The sequence below is a fragment of the Scardinius erythrophthalmus genome (assembly GCF_964197995.2).
Source record: "Scardinius erythrophthalmus genome assembly, chromosome: 17".
NCBI lineage: Eukaryota > Metazoa > Chordata > Actinopteri > Cypriniformes > Leuciscidae > Scardinius > Scardinius erythrophthalmus.
The window spans coordinates 16,365,216-16,379,656 of record NC_138237.1 but is presented as its reverse complement, the minus strand read 5'-3'; the positions used below and the strand labels follow the sequence as shown (position 1 = coordinate 16,379,656).

Sequence of the window (14,441 nt, the reverse complement as noted above, 5' to 3'; positions counted from 1 at the left end):
AAGAAAATGATCAAATGCAAAAAATAAAGAACAGAAATAGAAAAATAAAAGATTTTATACAAATTAAAAAATGCATAAAAATGCAATAGAGATATACAGAGATAATAGAAATAATAAGACCATAAAATGCAAAAATAACAGAATATTTCTAATTGAAAATAAAATGCAAAAACAAGATAAAATAATAAAAGTATTAAATGAAAAGAGAATAAATACTATTGAAAAAAATATGAAATAAAATCTAAAATAATAATAATTTATAACATTAAAAATAATTAATAAAAATAAGTAGTAACAAAAATAAATTTATAAAATAATGCCTGGGGAAATATCTTAATTAGATCTATTTGCACATAATTGTTATGATGAACATAATGTGCAGTTCTTTTGGAAATTTGAAGTGTGTTTTGCACTCTCTAGCCACTGAAGTTGCCAGGTGCATGTCAGGCAGCATGAATTAAACACCACATGGCACAATATCCAATAAGATGTCAAAAGCTCTTCCTAAGGTTGTCTACAAATATGCCAGTCGCTATTAAGACATCTATGGTGACCCAAAAGTAGAGCTGCACGATTCTGGCTAAAATGAGAATCACGATTTTTTTGCTTGGAATAAAGATCACGATTCTCTCACGATTCTAAAGCTTTTTATTATTTTAAAGATCTACAAATCCTGAACATTATGTTACCAAACAAGATAGAAACAAAATAAGACATAATACTCTTGCTTGAGTCCAATTTAAATAAATGCAGTAAACAAAAAGAATGTAATATTTAAATAAATAAAAAAATGACAATTAAACATTGATAACATTCAAAGGTATTATGCCAGGCTGACCTATTAAAGATTCTTAGCAATAAACACTAGCCTATCAACATTTTTGGGTATGGTGTTGTGTTGAATAGCGTTGCTTTTATAGACGTTAGTTTCGTCTGGGCGCTGGTGCTTTGCTCTGTGATTGAGCAGTTTTGTTTTTAACCATATCATACTGTAGTTTAAGATAAGTTTTTAATTGAGATAAGTTTTATAATAACTTTGCTTTTCATTTATTACCTAAAGCTCATTTGAAGTTTTTCGATAGCTACTACATTAAAAACTAATAGCCTAACTGATTAAGTTCACACATTATTTAAAACAAGTGAACAGTCAGTAATAAAATAAGAACAAATAGACAAATTGCAAGCAGAGATGAATACTAAATAACAAAGTTTACAAAGTCTAACAGTATATTCAGGTACAAAAATTAATAATTAAGCCTAAATGTAAAATAACACTATTTGTTCACTGTAAATTAAATATAGTTTAATCTTTGTTAAAGCTGTATTTTATTGTTTTATTTATATCAATGACACAGCAAACAGTATATGTATATATATATATATAGCCCTTCCGCTAATCCCCCTGGGGCCGGTTGCACCAGCTGGGCGTAAGTTATAACTTAGCCTAGTTTTGACGTAAATGGACACCAAGTTACGACTTGCGCACTTCTAAATATTTTTGCGTTGCACCATTAAACTTAGTTGAAGCGTAACTCTACGTTTAAACTAAATATTTACGGCAGCCTCCGATCAGGAGTAACGGATGGAATAAAATATCTAACACACTGAACTTCATCAATAAGCTATTATTTTACCTGACAGACTTCAATTCTTAATACATATATGATTATGCAGACATTTACACTTGCTTACATTTTAAGAGAGAGAACATTATGTGAAAAGATTACTTTGTTAGAGGCTATCTTTAACACAAACCCATCCTAAACAGCACGTCGCTGTGTGCATCGGTCCATGGTGTGCATGTCAAATATCAGTCATAATCAATAAACGTAATTTCTTATGCTTTTTGTATCAATATTTATTTATTTATCCTTATTCATTTAATTTCAAATACAGTTTCTGAATGTTACATATAAAAACACTTATGCTATTCATGATCAAGTATCGTATTTAATGGAAACTTATTTTTACCGTTAGTAACGTGAGGCAAAAGAATGAAGGATAAACTGAAATTCACAGCATTTCAACACAACATCTGCTCACGTATTTGAAGGCTGCTATTGGATAACCGAGGCTAAACGTCATATTATGCGACTACGCATTACTTTACGGAGAGCTTACGACCTACTAGCTACGTTCTGCCTTGCGAACAAATGGTGCAACGGAATAAAGTTCAGAGTTAGTTACAAACTAGCTAGTAGTTACTAAGCCTCTAGTGTGGACTTTACGTTCCAATTTAAGAAAGAACTTACGAACGGCTGGTGCAACCCTACCCTGGACCTCTAGGTTGAAAAATCGTCAATGCAAGTGAATGGGAGAAAATAATTATTTTCTGGTCCCGTTTGAATTTTGCCATGAATGTGAACATATGTTGTCTGTGAATTTTTTTTATATAACTTTTCGTGTAAAGAATGCTACAATTTAGCGGGTAGAAGTTTGATACGGTTAGACTTTGTGTGAGAGTACACACTACAACTCTTCGCTGCTTTCGACGCGTTTGAAACGTCAACACCACTAGCACACGGACACTAGCTCACGGATCCCGCTAAACATGGCTGTGTCGTTGGTGCACTTCACTGCCTTCTTTTAGGGAGAGGACAAAATCGTTGAGGTTGGCGAAGGTTGGCACTTTATGGGGTGACGTCACATAGGCGACATGTAGTCTTTCTCGTTATGTCTTTTCCACAACTGCTAGCCGAAGAATCATACCATATACTGTCAAACTCGTAACATGAAAAGTTATATAAAAAATTCAGACAACATATGTTCACATTCATGGCACAATTCAAACGGGACCAGAAAATAATTATTTTCTCCCATTCACTTGCATTGACGATTTTTCAACCTAGAGGTCCACTTGGGGTTTTACGGATGGGCGGGACTTACCAGCTCTATATAATATTAAGTGTGTGCTGTCACTTTAAGCCCGACTGCACGGACTGAAAAAAACTGACAAAGCTTCTTTCTCAGCTGTTCACATATGATATAAACGAGAGAATAATTGTCGATACGGTCATTTAGAGTAGACAATTGTGTGTTTATGTGTTCGTTCAACGGCAAATGTGAAAGAGGAATCAATTCTGCATTCGAGCGCTGTCTGACAGGCGCGCCTCTCTCTCTCTGCGCTTTGAGTGTGTGTGGCTGGGGGCTGTGCACAGCGAGTCGAGGTTTTCGGCTGTTCTTCCGCGATTAAAATGGTTTGAATGTGTAAATTGGCAAGACAATATACACGTCCAAATTATAAACTTTCACTCTATGATGGTTAAATTTAGCAGTTAATCCGCGAATCACATGGGTGCCGAACCGAATCTAGTGCGATCCGTTCCACCCCTAGCGCCTTATCTCGTTGAATATCATTGGCAGAATCGTAGAAATGCAGGATTAAGATCGCGTGGGTGGTTGAATCGAGATCGCGATCTTTTAACGATTAATCGTGCAGCTCTTTTTTTTTTTAACAGTCAATGGCTCTACCCAAAATACATTTCCGAATGAAAAAAAGAGTGCTAGATTATTTAGCAAGTTGAGATGCCAGCATGGTACTTATTTTTTTCAATGAACAAAACTACTAAAATTACATCACCTATTCTGAATCAATACTCATCTACAGCATGCATTTACATCGCATTTCAGAGCATGGGAACATCAATCATCTCCAGAACATGACAGTAGGCCTATAGGACCATACTGAGAGGAAATATAAGACACTAACCCAGAATAAGCTGTTGATAGAACTGAGGCTCAATCGCCCCCACTGCCACGAACTTTCCGTCAGAAGTACGGTACGTATCATAGAACGGAGCGCCACTATCCAGCATGTTTTCCCCACGAGGACGATTCCACAGGCCAAGGCTACGGGACTTCCACATGAAGGAGCCGACATATGCTGCACCTTCCACCTGCACATAATCCCAGAGAGGTGTTTTCATAATTATTTGCCATAATTCTTTCATATTGAACAGAATGTTTGTCATAAAGCAAATAGGTCCTTGGTCCTACAAAGGGCTACCGAATGCAGGAGTTTCATATTCATAAGGTTGCGTAATTTAGTTTACAATAAATTGATATGCAGAAATCTGTGTAGATAATCACATATTTGCATGAATGAATGCAAGATGGAAATGATTCGACAGGGGAAGATTTTAACAGCTTGGTAATAAGCACGCCACAGTGAAAGCCTACCATTCTATAGAGGTTTTCAGTAGTTTGAGTTCCACATTATTGCACAGCAGGAGTCTAAAGGGGCCATATCATCAGTAATAAAATGGTATTTGACCTTTTATGCATAATAAAGCTTGACGTCCAATTAAAACATAATGTAACATTCAGATATTTCCTTCTCAGTCCAAAAATAGCATTTACAAAAATGTAGTTAATTTTGTGACACTATACAGAATTCATCAAACACGACTTGCAACGATTAGGGAGAAAAAAAATATTATTTTTAACAAGGTCCCTGAGCTTTTCAGTCTGATTTAAAGAGTTAGTGTGGCACATTTCAGCACTGAATTTTTGAAGCAGTTACAATGTAGTACAGTCTTCACAAAGGCTGTTATTACAGGATGGAGCAGGTAAACATATATCTGACACAACAATAAACAAAAAAGGGTTAAAGAATGGCAAAGAAAGAAAATCATGCAGTTAATAATTTCACATGCAATGGCCTTTCTCAAAGGGGCAGCAGTAAAAAAAAGCAGGCTGTTTACTTCAAGAGAAACGGTGAAAATGGCCATGAAAAACTAGAATAAATATGTATGGTATGACCCAATTAAAGAATTATAGCACCCAGATCTTAAAATAAATTACTTCTGATCGACAAAGTTGGCATCCAGGCTGAAGTTAAAGGGTGTGAAGCAAGTATTCTAAAAAAAAAAAAAAAAAAAAATTCTTACAGATGAAAAGGAACGTTTTTATAGGTCAAATCCTCCCAATTGATGCATAAAATATACATACATGCATTTCAAAGACTGTGACCTTGCAAGATTGACTTCAATATGGATATACTTCATATATTTCCCAGTGAACCAAGCCTTCAAAGAGATGTTGACAATCTGGGTTTCTATTTGAGCACATTATTGGCCTGACCAGCAAGAAGTCACACTCCCAGAAGATCACTGCCGCATGGCCTAGTACTGAATGTGTTATTTTATAACTAAGAAAGCGATTTCTTCACACCTCTTCCTTTTATATAGTTCAGAGAAATATGAATGTGGAATATTTAGCTCTGGTTTTGTAAAACAATAATGAGTTAATGTGTTCTCATTCTTCGATTCACTTGTTTACTAGATGTCAATGAAAAGATTATAGTGGTCAAGCACTATTTGGGATTTTAAATGACAGCGTATAGCCCCAAACCAAATGCATACCACAATTCTGAAGTGCTAATGAAACACACAGGCTGCCTCTTAAATTTCCATTTAAGTATTTCGTATTTAAATAAAAAACGTTAAAAGTTTGCAGGGAATAATACATCCAAACTGGCAAGTAAATCTCTAAGAAACACTATTTGCTTGCCTTACAGGTTAATAACACTAACGTGGCCAAAAGCGGCAGTATCAAACGGCAGGTCTTATCAAAGAGTGGCAAGGTGACACTTACGGGAGCATGAGATATCTTTACTGCCTAACAGGCAAACATCTAATCATCATTAGCACAGCTCCCACATTGACATACACGCCGCACACACAGCTAACCATGAGAACCTCTTCACTACCTCTGCAGCTTTGCTCCAGGTCTGAATGTCTAATGCGAAATGTTCTTTAATATTGGATTGTTAGATATTAAGCTTTATATTTACACTGTTTATTTCCTTAAGGGCTTAACGTGGCAGAGATCAGACTGTCAGAGCAAATTACATAACCTCAGACGAATCAGAGCCCCATTGTCTACTTGAGGTCTTCTAATGCATAAAAATGTACTCAAGGCTAAGTGAAATGTCATATTTAATTAACGAGAAGAGTAGCAGTTGCTGGTAATTGTCATTATCTTCCAGCAGAGAAAACCTAGTACAGCGTGAACAAAACGGGACACTTTAATGAACAATGTGCCAACAAACCTTAAAATATTTTTGGTCCAACTGCTCCAACAAACACCCACTGGTCCAAATTAGACTATTCAACACGAAAAACCAAGACAGGTGATAATATGAGAACACAACTTTATTATTATTATTATTATTAATATATTATTATTGTTATAGAGAGTAACTATTAATAAATATTAATAAAATATTGTAGTATTACAGCCCTTCTGATCAAAAGGTACAGCATGGCGGTAGCAACACCAAGTTCATGGGTTTGATAAAATTGATTCAATTGTATACCTTGAATGCAATAAGTCACTTTGGATAAAAATGTCTGCTAATAAAATGTAAATGTAAAGTGGAATGTAATAAATATTACAATACTCATTTATTATTTTGCTTGCAAAGTGATTCTGCAAAGGATTCAGAACCAACTTTGGATTGACAAACAAAAATTGTCCTTGTAGTATTGTAATTGTAATATTATCCTTATATTGTAGTCATAAGAGCACAATTTGTAATTGCTGCCGAACACATTCATTGTGTCTGCTAAACTGATACATGACATTAACTAACCACATAACTTTATATTGACCCAATAAATGTTATTTAGCATTATCAGTGAATAAGTAGCTAGAAAATTATATTTATTTACAGTACACAGATTTGTAGGAAGATTTAGGCTCTCAAGCACCCACTGGAGAATGGGTAAGACCACGATATCCTTACCCTCTGGGTCCTTACTTGGAAAATAACCACTCTTAAGGTGATGATACACAGGGCAACATTTTAAGCAATGTTGCTGGGCAATGTTGCCATCAATGGGCAACCAGATGAGACACAGGGCCCACGACCGATCTAAATTATCCAGACAGAAATCTATTGCCCATTTTCAATGGGAAAGTGCCAGAGCAACAATCGCTCAGCAAGATTGCCCAGCAACATTGCTCAAAAAGTGAACCTGTGTTTACAGTATTCACACATAGCTGTGTTAATGAAAACAGATAGTGCCAGTATAAGCAACTTAAAAAGAAAACCAAGCAATTATTGGAAATTCCAGATTGCAGAAAACTATTGACAGGCTGGTCTGAAAAATGGGTTGATCGTGCTAAGATAAGCAAGGTTTAGAAATGGCCTCATTCCATGTAGTGATTGGTCAAAACAGGTAGAGGAAAAGGTCAAGGAAAAAACAATACACAACTGAAATGAAAGCAAGCCAGCACAAGTGCTTCTTTTTCCAATAGTTAGTTAGCTTTAAAATGAGTAGCACACATCTTATCTAGCCGGCCCTGGAAACAAACACATTCAAAAGAGATTGTAGGAAACAGGAAATTGTTCTACTGTTTTTTTTAAAAGAGAAGTTAATTTAAAAAAAAGTCAGTAGAAACCAATTTTAAGATGAGGTGCAGTATCTCACCATGCTGGCATCAATGATCTGGCCTTGTCCCGACCGGCTCCTCTCCAGGAGAGCCAGCACAATCCCAAATGCACACATGAGACCTCCTCCAGCAAAGTCTGCGACTAAATTCAATGGAGCGTATGGTTTCTCTGAGCTACGGCCCAGCATGGACAGTAACCCTATTACAGAGAGAGAAGGACAGAGACATGCTGAGAATAGAAGAATGGCTAAATAATTACTATAAAAGTTATTTTTAAATCACAGTTGAAGGTCAGCTAAAAATGTCACCAATTAAGCCTCTTGCATCACAAGAAAGCACTTGTTTCAGACCCCTGAGCTTTCAAACTAGATTTATTATTTAAGCCTGTATAGTGTTGCTAAGAAAATTGTTATATAATAAAAGAACATTAGACATTATTGTTCTTTAGGCATTAAGTGATAGCATGTTTTAACACGCATACACTTACCGAAGGCCAGTCTCCAAGAAAAGCATTGTTACAGATAGCTTACAAATGTGTATTGTACTGTCTGTTAGCATAGTTAAGGTTACAGCACATAGACAGCCATGGCCTGTAAAAATGTAATCAAGCATGTGCATTATGAAGTAAATTGGTCTTTGTGCTATACATCCGTCAATTGCATCATTCTCGACTTTCACAACCTATTAACAGCACCTGAATGAAAAGAACACAGCTGTGCCATGGCAATGTACAGTGTTTGGTGTTGATAAAAAAACACAATATAAATGCATAATATGTTTCTAATTACTGTGTGGCAATGCTCAGATGTAAAAAAAATTGCTGTTTGATACATCAATGGTTCAAGACACCATCTAAATCTGGCATGAAAAAGAGACAACATTGAAATGCAGCTGCCAGGATGATATTACATTAATGCTTTAATGTAACATTTTATGCATTTGGCAGACACTTTGATACAAAGTGACTTGAATTAAATTCAATTAAATTTTATCAGTTCATGCATTCCCTGTGAAACAAATCCATGCCTTTGGTGTTGCTAGCGCCATGCTCTAGTCTACAGTAATACCAATTCAAGTGTCCTTTATTAAAAAAAGATAGCATTCACAAGAAATAAGTCCTGTAATAACAGGGAGGTGTTGGCATGAGGGAAGGACAACCGGTCACTCACATGAGAACACATCAACAACAAACAACAACAACAACAACAATCTAACCATCCAATCAATTCCAGATAGACAAAATCAAGCCCCGCCCTACATTTATCTTGTTCGAGAAGCCGTTTCTTCAGAAGGGAAAAAAAGAATATTTCTACTTCCGTTTCATGCCGACTTTAAATTCTAATGTCTTATTTAAATGTTAAAAGAATAAAAGCTGTGAATAGGTAAAAAATCATAAATAAAATAATATAAAATATAAACATTTTATATAAAATATTACTTTTTAAAATAATGAGCTATAAGTAAATCGTAAAATATTGAAAGGGAGAATTCATATAAAAAAAAAATCTTTAAAAAGATTAACAGCATAATTGCCATTGTCATTCTTTTGACGATGACCCAAACCCTATGGTCTTCACTGGCCGCCCGTGATCATCGTCTACTTTTTTGACCCGCCCTCAAACACTGTAAATCACAACAGACTGGATCATCTGACCAATCAGTAGGCTCATGAAAGGGAGGGTTTTACAGAGACTAAATCTTCAAATGAACCATTTTTAGACTCTTTGAGAAATGAGGTGATGTGACGTGTATATTATTAGAAAAGATGAAAGTGTTTTTTGACCTTTGATTCATGTAAATCCATTGTAGGAAACCTCCAAAACAAAATTAGGAACCTTTAAAATAACATAATTGGGGCACTTCAATGTAACAATAAGAGGGAGTGATTTCTTTTGAAAGGCATTTGCCCCCTTTGACACCTGTGTGTTGCTGTAACCAATTTCATCAAACCCTATTCAAGATGGACTTTGTTATAAACCCCAATCATAAAATAGTTTCGAATTGGATCGCTAATGGGCCATTGGTGCTTAGGGCCAATGGTACATTTTTCCTATTGTTTATACGTTTTATTCTTTGTTTTTATTGTATTACTGATTTTACTGAGTTTTTGTTATGGTATTGAAATTGGTAATAAAAAAATTACATAAGATTTTGATCATATCACCCACTCCTAATTGTGTTAAATTATATCGATTAAAAAGTGATCAAAACCAATTGTGATTATGATTTTATCCATAGTATAGCAGCTCTACCCAAACTGTTCCATGGCTTCAGTCTGCAACCAGACAAGTGCTGGTTTGCAGCCATTCCTCAATGTGGAGGAAACAAAAGTTAAACTCTTCTTGTACAAGTTTCCAACTAAGACATTTTGGACTACACAAAGCTCCATCTCTCTAATCTCCTCAACTTCAAAACCACTGTGCCTGGGGCATTCTGGGAATGCTTATTAGCCAGACTCCTTTGCACCTGTTAAACAGTGATCTTTACCTGACAAGGCCAGGTAGTTGATATCATGCCCAGCAGCCTTGGCGTAGGATCCGCTCTGACCATAGCCGGTGAGTCGAGCGTAGATCAGGCGCGGATTCTCTTTTAGCAAGTCTTCAGGACCTAATCCCATCTTCTCCATAACTCCTTAATTATACCAGAGAGATTTAATAATGAGGCACGGAGGGAAAAAACCTTGAAGGTAAATAAATGTGGATTTAGAGAGCAAACTATTCTAGTTTGGATTTAAAATCAGGAAAGAAATGGCAATCACGCATTTAAATCAAGAACATAACAGCTGAAATTATTTAGACAAAGTTTATTTTTGGAATTTATTTTTCGATGTGTTTAACCATTATTATTAAGTTTATTTTTGTAATTACAGTTTATCAGAGCTATCATAATAATTAAGATTACAAAATTTACAAAAAAATAAAAAGCTGCTAAATTATTTAAAAAAAGAAAGAAAACTAAATAAAAACAAAGGGTCCTATTTTTTTTTAATAGTTTTTCATTTGTTATATTACATTATAGGAATATAGGTAAAGACATGCTCTATGCTATACATGCTCTCTATGCTATTATACATCTAGTTGTGTCAGGATCAGGAAGATACTACATTCAAGAAATAAAATACACACTACCATCTCGCTAGAAAAGGATTAACTGGCACAAAAATAAACAAATAAATAAACAAATAAATAAATATGTCAAAGTGTCAAGAAATGTGGAACCATGTTTGCTTCTTTTAATTAAGGTACTGACCTTTACGGTAAGGCTCCAGAACCACATCTGACTGGACACACAGTCTTTTCAGAACAGCGACAGCTTTGGGACTCTTCAGATTCAAGGCCACTGATTGTTTGCCTCGTGCTTGAGTATCTACAGTCATTGACACCTTTGTCCGATCTACCCGGATCACCCTTGCGCCGAAGTCCGCAAGTATCATCCCGCAAAAGGGTGCAGGGGCTAGTCCTGCCAGCTCAATTACACGCAGTCCTGTCAGAGCCATAATGGATCCTGTTTATATAAATAATAATAATAATAATGTTACACGTGAAATAAATATATTCACATAATTATGCAGCCTGGGAGTGGTTGAAACACTCTATATGTACAATGAAATGCACAATATACCATGTACGAAAAAAGAAATCATATCAAAAAGCACCGTGCAAATGACAGTTGTTATTTGGGTCACAGTTCACTCCAGTTGTCTATTCCCAACTTATCAAACTGCTAAACTGGCAATAGCGTTAAATAACAACATTTCATTATGTGTGTTTTCTGTCCAAACCACCTTTTCGTAAAAAGCATCAGACAAAACACTAGTAATTATGACTTTGAAATAAACTGTAGACAACAAACCGTTTAAAATGTTCACTTCGAACCAAACTGCCCGGCGCGTCTTTATGACGTGTGCGTGCGCATAGGATTATGGACGTTGTAGTTGTTGAAGTCTCTCAATTTCAAATTTTCAAAGGAGAATTTTCAAATTCTCTCTCTCTCTCTCTCTCTCTCTCTCTCTCTCTCTCTCTCTCTCTCTCTCTCTCTCTCTCTCTCTCTCTCTCTCTCTCTCTCTCTCTCTCTCTCTCTCTCTCTCTCTCTCTCTCTCAAATATAAACTGTAGGCCTATATAACTGACAAAGTAGCATAAGGGATGGCGTTATATACTGATAAATATAGGTTCAAAATAAATCATTCAATACAATTAAAAAAAAAATTCCATTGTGAAATTTGGTTAGGCTATACTAGAGGAATATTATGAAGCATGTTTGTCAGTGTTAAAATTATAGTCAGATAACCCACACATACATCCATGTATACATACACACATGCTCAAACATTTGGCTTGCACTGCGTATCGTGGCACCTTAAGCAACAGCCTCATTCCATCATTATATGCATTGAGTTTCTGCATGCTGCTTTTTCTGTAGTGACGCTACAATTGGGCAGTATAGGGGTACACAATGCTTTAATTTGACTCTGAAAATTAAGGATTGATCCCTCAAAAATATGTCACGCTTGTGCCTTCCCAAATATTTATAGTACAGTCAAGGATGAATAATTCAAATGGGCTAAATATGTAACAAATGGGATCAGATTGAAGACACATTCAATATTTTATATATAAATGATACTTGTAAGACAGAAAAATGTTTGGAGATATCACTGCAAATTTGTGTCTCAACACTGCTACATTTATGCATTCAATATCAATTCAATGTAGGAAATCAGGAACACATTCAGCACATATGTGACCCTGGATCACAAAACCAGTCACAAGTAGCACGGGTATATTTGTGGCAATAGCCAACAAAACATTGTATGGGTCAAAATTATAGATTTTTCTTTTATGTCAAAAATCATTAAGATATTAAGTAAAGATCATGTTCCATGAAGATATTTAGTAAATTTCCTGTATTTCCAATATTATTGAATAACTAGATGTACCGCATTGCGGTACAAAATATGACCGCCGCTCAGGCCTGCACTGGCTTTCCACAAAAATAAATGACGTGGAGTAATTTGGCTGTATTGCGTGTTTATGTATATACCTAAAAAAAGTAATAGTATGTGCATGTCTGTCTGTGTGTGTGTGTGTGTGTGTGTGTGTGTGTGTGTGTGTGTGTGTGTGTGTGTGTGTGTGTGTGTGTGTATGTGTGTGTGTGTGTGTGTTTGTGTATGTGTGTGTCTGTGTGTGTGTGTGTGTGTGTGTGTGTGTGTGTGTGTGTGTGTGTGTGTGTGTGTCTGTGCGTGTATGTATGTGTGCGTACATGTGTGCGCGTGTGTGTTTGTGTGTGTGTGTCTGTGCATGTGGATTTGTATGTGTGTGTATGGGTGTGTGTCTGTGCGTGTGGATGTCAGTGTGTGTGCATGCTTGCGTTTCTTTGTATTCCTGCATGTGTGTGTGTGACAGTATCATCCTAAACCAGCAACCCTTCGCTCAACAGCACCATCTACAGGCCGATGAGTGTACAGTCACTAAATGTGCACATAAATGAATTTATTTTATACCCCCCCATGGATGAAATTCTACAAAACTTAGCAGAGGATACCCCCAGAGGATGTCAAGTTAATCATACACATGAAATATGGTGCAGTTCTGAACATCTCCACTGAAGATAGGGGCGATTAAAGCAGAATAATATTGCATTTTCATTTTTTATGGGAGGGGCGCAAATCACAAATGAGTGATTAAGGGCTAGGTTGATGTGGGCCCTTAAGAGCAACATACCATAAAAATTTCTTCATCCTCGTTGGCACGGTTCAGGTAGTAATTTAGGAAAAACTGCATTTTTTTGGGTTTGGGGGGGCCCAGCGCGGGGGGGGGAGTGGCCCCCGGGGACCAAACGAAATTTTTCCGTAGAAGTCTAGTGGGGCTACATGCCCACCAAATTTCATGTTCCCCGGTGCTTCGGTGTCCCTGGTATCGTTGACGAAAAATTTACGGGGGCCCCAGCTCAGGGGGGGAAGTGGCCCCCGGGGACCAAACGAAATTTTTCCGTAAAAGTCTAGTAGACCAACATACCATAAAAATTTCTTCACCCTCGGTGCCACGGTTCAGGTAGTTATTTAGGAAAAACTGCATTTTTTTGGGTTTGGGGGGGCCCAGCGGGGGGGGGGAGTGGCCCCCGGGGACCAAACGAAATTTTTCCTTAGAAGTCTAGTGGGGCTACATGCCCACCAAATTTCATGTTCCCCGGTGCTTCAGTGTCCCTGGTATCGTTGACAAAAAATTTACGGGGGCCCCAGCGCGGGGGGGGGGGGGGGTGGGGGTGGGGGGAGTGGCCCCCGGGGACCAAACTAAATTTTTCCCTAAAAGTCTAGTAGACCAACATACCATAAAAATTTCTTCATCCTCGGTGCCACGGTTCAGGTAGTAATTTAGGAAAAACTGCATTTTTTTGGGTTTGGGGGGGCCCAGCCCGGGGGGGGAGTGGCCCCCGGGGACCAAACGAAATTTTTCCTTAGAAGTCTAGTGGGGCTAAATGCCCACCAAATTTCATGTTCCCCGGTGCTTCGGTGTCCCTGGTATCGTTGACGAAAAATTTACGGGGGCCCCAGCGCGGGGGGGGAAGTGGCCCCCGGGGACCAAACGAAATTTTTCCGTAAAAGTCTAGTAGACCAACATACCATAAAAATTTCTTCATCCTCGGTGCCACGGTTCAGGTAGTTATTTAGGAAAAACTGCATTGTTTTGGGTTTGGGGGGGCCCAGCGCGGGGGGGGGGGGGGGAGTGGCCCCCGGGGACCAAACGAAATTTTTCCTTAGAAGTCTAGTGGGGCTACATGCCCACCAAATTTCATGTTCCCCGGTGCTTCGGTGTCCCTGGTATCGTTGACGAAAAATTTACGGGGGCCCCAGCGCGGGGGGGGAAGTGGCCCCCGGGGACCAAACGAAATTTTTCCGTAAAAGTCTAGTAGACCAACATACCATAAAAATTTCTTCATCCTCGGTGCCACGGTTCAGGTAGTTATTTAGGAAAAACTGCATTTTTGGGGGTTTGGGGGGGCCCAGTGCGGGGGGGGGGGAGTGGCCCCCGGGGACCAAACAAA

General features: G+C 37.6%; 1 protein-coding gene across 2 annotated transcripts in view; it reads right to left on the bottom strand.

Moving 5' to 3' along the window:
• The window catches only part of amacr (alpha-methylacyl-CoA racemase), a 30,113-nt gene that overhangs the window by 2,010 nt on the left and 13,662 nt on the right, over positions 1-14,441 (bottom strand). The window contains exons 1-5 of one of the 2 annotated variants that reach the window (XM_081391164.1): positions 11,251-11,325; positions 10,648-10,902; positions 9,886-10,029; positions 7,437-7,597; positions 3,710-3,896 (exon numbers count right to left, since the gene is read on the bottom strand). In XM_081391164.1, coding sequence (XP_081247290.1) covers positions 3,710-3,896; positions 7,437-7,597; positions 9,886-10,029; positions 10,648-10,894 — 739 coding nt within the window. In that variant the 5' untranslated portion in view covers positions 10,895-10,902; positions 11,251-11,325. Of the gene's footprint in view, positions 1-3,709; positions 3,897-7,436; positions 7,598-9,885; positions 10,030-10,647; positions 10,903-11,250; positions 11,326-14,441 lie in introns of those variants that run through there. The other variant, XM_081391165.1, reaches the window with a different exon arrangement.